The 7,573-nt window shown below is 46.0% G+C and overlaps 1 protein-coding gene across 2 annotated transcripts in view; it reads right to left on the bottom strand.

Moving 5' to 3' along the window:
• Nucleotides 1-4,383, bottom strand: part of LOC117058084 (charged multivesicular body protein 3) — a 30,677-nt gene extending 26,294 nt beyond the window's left edge. For both annotated transcript variants that reach the window (XM_033169016.1, XM_033169014.1), the window contains exon 1: nucleotides 4,105-4,383. In XM_033169016.1, the coding sequence (XP_033024907.1) occupies nucleotides 4,105-4,345 (241 nt within the window). In that variant the 5' untranslated portion in view covers nucleotides 4,346-4,383. The remainder of the gene's footprint in view (nucleotides 1-4,104) is intronic.
• Between the last annotated feature and the right edge of the window lie 3,190 nt (nucleotides 4,384-7,573).

A 7,573-nucleotide genomic window follows, 5' to 3' on the forward strand; every position in this document is an offset into this window, starting at 1 on the left:
GTTAGCAATGATTATAACGTACCCAAAGTGCACTCAAACTTGAATGCAATTATGTGGAAGCCCCATTGTGGGTACTGGCCCATTAAAAAGTCTGCCATCCCAAATTCTCCCAGTTCTAGTAGCTACACCACCTCTCTTTTCAGCTGGTGTCCCTTGGATCTGCACGGTCCATGACACAATTTACCCATTTGCAGCAAAGGCTGCCCAGAGTCAGAGAAGGCAACATGGGGTCTGGATTCCCCTAGCATGTTATGCAAAATTCCCTCATTAGCCTGAAAGCTACACAAACGCAGCAGGAAATGAAAGAATCTGCATGCAGGTCCCTGGAAGGGATTAAATATTATGGCCGAGCTGAAATAAGGGCAGTGTGAGCATTTGGGGGGGGTGGACCTTTCTCCCTGAAAAATGTACCCCACCTAATTTTGGGGATTCTTTGCAGGAAGCCCTGCAAAATGGAACAAACAGGTTCACCCATTGAGAGCGAGTGTAGGAAGCACGGCAACATTTAACAACTGACCATTTTCTCAATATGAGGTCTCTGCACTTGTCCTCTCTTTTAAGCAGGGATTTATTTCCGAGGCAATCATGTAATCCAATCTGATAATCAAGGTGAGAGCATCATATCACTGGGCCAATGTAACTGCTGGCTGGTTAGGAACACTTAAGCCATGGGTAGGCAAACTAAGGCCCGGGAGGCCGGATCCGGCCCAATCGCCTTCTAAATGCGGCCCGCGGAAGGTCCGGGAATCAGCGTGTTTTTACATGAGTAGAATGTGTCCTTTTATTTAAAATTCATCTCTGGGTTATTTGTGGGGCCTGCCTGGTGTTTTTACATGAGTAGAATGTGTGCTTTTATTTAAAATGCATCTCTGGGTTATTTGTGGGGCATAGAAATTTGTTCACCCCCCAAAAAAAATATAGTCCAGCCCCCCACAAGGTCTGAGGGACAGTGGACCGGGCCCCTACTGAAAAAGTTTGCTGACCCCTGAAACTCCTCCCCCCCCCTTTTTTAATGGCAGCAAACTGTTCGGAGAAGAGTGTTTTTAAAAAAGCCAAGAGAGGAGGTATTCATTAAACTTCTCCCAAACCCTGCTTTCTGCCTTAAAAATGTATGGGGGTGAAAATTCAGCCTAGCTCCAGCTGATTATTTCATTGCAGGCACAGGTGCCTGAGACAGAGCCATATATGAAGTATAAAATTACTGCACACCTATCAATCCCAGCTATTCCATGACACTTTTACAAATGTTGGTGGATAAATCCCATAAGAGACACAAACCTGTAGGAGCAAAAACTACTATGGGGCTTAAGTGCTGAAATCTTATTTTCGTGATATGGGACAGTCTGCTTTTCTTTTATTTATTTTTTGACAATAGCCTACCTTTTATAAGATGCAAATGCTTAAACTAAGTCAAAGGAGAAATATGCACAATCAGAGCTTTGCTTGTTTCCACCAAAGCAATTCCTATTCAGTTTGTTTAAAAACTGGTTCTCTCTTCCATAGAAGAAACTGTGTCGCTCTTTTCTGTTCACAAGGAGAACTTCTTCCAGCTCAATACTATGTTTTACTTGGAAATAAGTCTCACTAAGTCCTGTGGGGGGTAGCCACATGCAAGTATGGTGTTTCAAGAGCTCAGTATGCAATAAAAATATTTCCTTCTAGTCTCATTTAACTTAAGTCTGCAAATATGAACATTAAATTTCTCTCTCAAGGTGTCCTTTAGGATTTAGGATTTTGTTTAGATTATCAGTAGTTTCCTCTCTTTACTCTTCTAATCTACCGGTACTTCATATCTTAGCCATTTCTACAAAGGAGCCGTTTATTTTAAATGACCAAATTAGTTTCGTTCCAGTAGTCTTCTGAGAGCTTCCCTGCAACTCAATACATTACTAACAGTGCAATCCCGTACACGCCGAATCAGAACTATGCCCCATTGAGTTCAATGGGTTTTACTCTCAGCTGAGTATAGGATTGCAACCGAAGCGCTTACCAACCTCAGGGTGACTGCGTATGCATTGACAAGATGGGAAGTTGGGGTACAGAACGAAGGTGCTATTATACTGAGAATTATGGGGAGCAAGAGTATGGCCATAGCTGCAAGACAAGTCAAAACAAGAAGAACGTCGGCTAGATAACTTTTCGTTTTCTTCCCAAGCAAGGAAGCATTTCAATTGGCTGAATATATTTTCTTAAAGCTCAATGTGCTTTACCAGTTGAATTGCATGAAGACAGAAGGGGTAGCACCACTGAATTCAATGGAGCTTACCCCCAGGAAACGAATCAGGATTGCAGTCAATCTAATCCTAATTAACTGGGCATTATGCTATGTACCGCAACTCGTGGGTGTATATTCATTTTATCATACCATGGATCAACACAGCTTCCCTTATGTTTTGAGTCTCTGTGGAGGCACAGCTATGGATCCTCCTTGGGGTGTGTGGCTGTCATGCCGAGCTTCATCACTTTGAATTTGGTAGAGTCGATTTATTTTATGAGAACCCCAAACCTCTACTATTCATTTTCACCACATTCAGACGAAGCAAACGGCATGTTGAACCAATGACTGGGATTACCAGTAATGGACTGGACGAGGGCCAATAAACTGAATCGTAGAGTTGGAAGAACCCCCAAGGGTCATCTACTCCACCGCCCTGCAATGGGGAAGGGATACAGTGGTACCTCTGGTTACGAGCGCTTCTGGTTACGCACGCTTCGGGTTACGAGCTCCGCTAACCCGCAAGTAGCTGCTCCTGGTTGCGAACTTTGCCCCGGGATGCGAGCAGAAATCGCGCGCCAGAGCGGGAGGCCCTGTTAGCAAAAGCGCACCTCAGGATAAGAACGGTTTCAGCTTAAGAACAGACCTCCGGAACGAATTAAGTTTGTAACCAGAGTTACCACTGTAGTGCTAACCAGAGATCAGATAGGATTTCCTTGAGATGATCTCAAAAGGCTGAGGATTTCGATGGCTGCACACCGGTTAGCATAAAATAAGAGTTGTAAAAGCAGGTACACAAAGCAATTAGCCAGTCTTACTCATTTATCTCACCTGGCTGTACTTATTACTGTTTGGCGGACCAAAGCATTTATTCAACCAAAGAGCACCACTGTTATTATATTTATAGACATATGACTTTCTGAAGGTGTTAACAATCAGGTCAGAAATATGCTTACAATAAGGTATTTTTTTTTATAAGATGTTTGTTCTGAAGCAGCCAAACCTTCCAACTTCTCACTCTGCAAACAAAAGCTAACACTGAGGCAAACCTTTGCCATGCATTTCTCTGACATTATTTTACTTCCTTGAATACATAACAAGGCCTTGCTTCTTGTTTGAAGCATATAATAAATTAATCGACAAAACAGCAATCCTTCGCCTTCTGAACAATGTGTTGCACGAAAGATACAATCTTAATACACACCTACCAGAGGGTAAGTCTCATTAAGCTCAGTGAGGCTTACTTCTGAACCAAAACGCTGAGAACTGCGCTGTTTTAAATTACTTACGCACACTTGCTTGCATCAAGGCCAGTAAGTTTTACAACCAAGGAAACCCGCAGAGAATCTGATAGCCAGTATCGTAATAAACTTGTGACCTAACATGTTACCCGGCCTAGCAAAATGCGAGGCAGGTTGCACTTTCTGACCAATGTAGAAGATCTTTCATGTTAGTTTTGGGTGCACGTCAAAACAGCACATGAAACATTTCAAATTCTGATTCTTACTGGCACGTTTTAGATAAAGCCAGATATTACATCATGGTTCCTGATGGTTTTCATCTGGACAACTCCCCCCCCCCCCAATATCTCTCTGTTCTGCTGTATATTCCATGCTAGCCTGCTGCTGCCCTGTGCTTCTTCAAACATTGCCACATTTTAGCAATTCCCCATAAAAAGTTGGAAGGCATTCAAAGCGTGAGGTCACACCTGAGATTATTAAGCACTTTTATTTAGCATTATTCCTTACTAATGTTATATACTAAGCTCTCCCTGCACACTCTGTACGGATGTACACGATAGACGTTATTGCAATATAAATGCTTAATAAAGGGGGGGGAGAACCTATTCCGAAAGTTAAAATGCCAGCGAACAGACATTTTTTTCTTACCTGATTTCTCAACCAGCTCCCTGACATCCTTCTTTTCCAGAAGCCCCGAGTAGCCGAGCCCCCTGCACTCCAAAATGGTCTTCAGCTTCTTGAAGCTGAGCGCCACCGGGTCCACCAACTGGGTGGCGAAGAAGCCCGTCTCGTACCACACAATGGCCTCAAAAAACCTGGCCAGGATGAACAGGACCAGAAAATAAAGAAGCAAGAAAAACAGCTTCAGCCACATCTTTCCTCCGCGCATGGGGCTCCTGACTCTCTGCAGAGAGAGTCAAGTCAGTCCTACAAAAAGAGAGAGAGAGAGAGAAATGTCTGGAGGGAAGGAAAAGAAGGGGACCAGATATCCACATGCCAAAAAAAACAACAACAACACAACACCCAATTTTGTCTCTACTGTCAGAGTCCCTTTCCCATTATCCCCCTTATAGAAAAGACACAATGGCGGTGGGGTGGGGTGGGGGGAGGATAACACCCACTCGCCTAGAGGGAACCCGGATTTTTTGGGGGGGGGGAGAAGCAGCACCCCTTCAATCCAGGGCACCCCATCATTTTAGGGAGGCACTGTTTGTGCGTGGGAACTAGGTATTTATGGGGTGCCTAAAAGGGCTGATGAGAACCAAGTAAGAAAGATCTCTAGGAGGGCGAGGAGGAGGCTGGTGGGTGGAAATATTTTTTGGGGGGGGGAGGGGGGCTCGCCCCCAGCCAGGAAACCATCTCGTCGGGGGCACGAGGCGGGGTGGCGCTGGTTTGGGGGGGGGAAGCCTTCAGGGGGTCGGGCAAGGACGGGGCTCGGGCGGCCAAGGCGCCTCCTCCTCGCTTGTTTTACCCCGTCCTGGGCAGGCAGGCAGGCAGGCAGGCAGGCAGGCGGCGGCCCTACTCGTGTCGGGCCCGCCGCGGGCGGTGCTGCTCCTGCTGCTGCGCTCGGGCTTCTCGGCGCGCCGCCGCCGCCGCCGCCGTCGTCGTCGTCGCCTCTCCGCGGCGGAGCAGAGCCCGGGCCGGAGGAGACATAACAAGTGACGTCGCGCAGCCGCGGCCGGCAGCCGAGGGAGGAGGGGAGGGAGGGAAGGAAGGAGGGAGGCGCGACGGTCCCGGCAGGCCGGGGTGGGGTGGGAGAGGAACCCGGCCCCGGCTCCCTCAAGGCGGGCTCAGCGCTCGTTTACCTTGGAAAGGTTCATTGCGGCGCGCGCGCGCGCAAAGGCCCGGCCCAGGCTTCCCTCTCTTCCCCCCCCCCCACCAAAAAAAGATGCTGCCTGCCTGGGTTGGCTTCCGACGCCGCCTCTTTTCTTTTTCGGAGGCGCGCCCGCTCTCTCGCAGGTTTTGGCTTGCCCGGCTCCTCGGGAGAAAGCAGCGCTGGGTTAGATCTGGGTGAAACGGGTCCCCCGGGGTAGACTCTGGAGCCGCTCTTGGAAGGACAGCGACAAGGAGGATTTGTGTTGGGGTTTGTTTTTTTCCTCCTCCATCCCCCCCCGCCTTTTTGGGATACTTCGCCGAAATTTGCACCACCCGGCGAGAAGAAATGTGCGCCTTCTGTTTGTGAACCGGCCCTTGGGGGTCGTCGGGGTGAAGGCAGTGCCGGATTTACGTAGAAGCTAAACAAGCTATAGCTTGGGGCCCCACTCTCTTGGGGCCCCCCTAAAAAATAATGAAATTTTTAAATATTAATATACTTTTTCTTAATTGTATTTCAGTTCAACAGTTACTTCGATAAAATGCATGTTTTGTTATGTGCAAATGGCTCTAAATACTTAACTTGTTCCATAAATTACCATATAGCATATATTCAACACAAAAAATAGGGACAGTTTGTTGTTGACACAGGACAGCTGGACATATAAAGGGCCCCATTATCAGTAGTTTAGGGCCTCATCAAACCTAAATCCGGCCCTGGGTGAAGCGTGGTATACAGATTAAATAAATAAGTAATGTGTCTTGTTCCTTTTTAACCAGGCCTTTGGTTGATCAGATTTACATCCTATGCCCTTTTGAAATGTGGTTTTTTTTTGGGGGGGGGGCTATTGGGTTATTGCTTTTACTTTTATTACGTATTTTGTGGTTTTATATCTTGCTTTTATTCTGTGAACCGCCGTGAGCCCCCCCCCCTCCCCAGCTCCTTCCAGTTGCACCAGGCACTGTGATTTTTTAGTGCAGCTGAGTGGATGAGACTTTGCATGTTGTAGGCATTTAGGTCAACTGCCCTGGATTCTTCAGGTGAAGGGTGGTATACACATTTAATAAATATAACAAGAAGAAAAAGAAGAAGTCTCTTCCCACTGCCTTTAGAAACCTAGTTACAGAAGGTGTAGTGCAGCTTAGTGGATAAGACATTAGTACACATGAACCTGTGATTTAGAAATGGACGTTGGTTTATGCAGCCCAGCTCCCCATTAAGATCCCTTGAGGTCCACTGTCGGTCAGAGAAATAAACAGAGCCAACAATCAAGTATAAGAACTATTAAACTTGTCATTTAAGTTCTATTGAATCTAAACAGGGTGTCCTGCAGAGCAGACACACCCCATGCTCATTTATTTTCAGTGTGACATCACAATTTATTTGATATACACAACTTCTGAGTAGACTTGGTTAGCTATGAACCAAGAAGTCCAGAATTCAGTTTCCTCTCCAAGTCGCCTTAGGCCAGAGTTGGGGAAACCTGTGATCCTTCAGATGTTGTACAGTGGTACCTTGGTTTGCAACCATTTTGGATTACAACCTCGTCAAACCTGGAAGTGTGTGTCCCTTTTTTTGGATTACAACCAGACCTCCGGAACGGATTATGGTTGTAAACCAAGGTACCACTGTATTTCAACTTGGCCATGGCCAGTGAGAAAAGGTGATGGAAACTGAAGGACAACAATGTCAACAGGTTCCCAATCACTGCCTTAAATCACTGTAGCCTTACCTGCACCATTTACAATATGGGGATAAGAATACAGATCTATCTTATGAAGCATTGAAAGTACTATTAAAAGATGCATACATTTGCCACCAACATCTAGAATGTCCAATACATCCAGTCTCTAAAATGTTAACAGTTTCCCAATCCATTGGGATGTTGGCAATGCTGTTTTTCAAGAAAAAGAGATGCTGGAGCTCACCACAAACACCTCCCTCATTCTCTTAGAATGGCAATGGTACCCACCTGAGAGAAGCTGGAACTGAGTTCTGGTGAGTTCCAGCTGAAAAAAGCCCTGCATGTTGGCATGTGAGAGGGTCATGGACTGTTTTGCCTTGAGATCATCTGGTTTTTGCTTTTCAGTTTGCTACTCAGGGGTTGGTCTAAGAGTGTTCCACACAATCATATACAGGTATATATATTGTCTAAAAAAAGAGACCTCTTATTGTGGCTGCACCACATAGTTTAAATGAATCCATCCCTAAGTAGTCTCTCATTAATAAGAACTGCCTTCTAATTAAAGGGGGGAGATGCTGATTGTGCATTTTATTTTATTTAAGCTGTTTGGAGGTCTACTG

Source organism: Lacerta agilis, chromosome 14 (genome assembly GCF_009819535.1).
Source record: "Lacerta agilis isolate rLacAgi1 chromosome 14, rLacAgi1.pri, whole genome shotgun sequence".
Lineage (NCBI taxonomy): Eukaryota > Metazoa > Chordata > Lepidosauria > Squamata > Lacertidae > Lacerta > Lacerta agilis.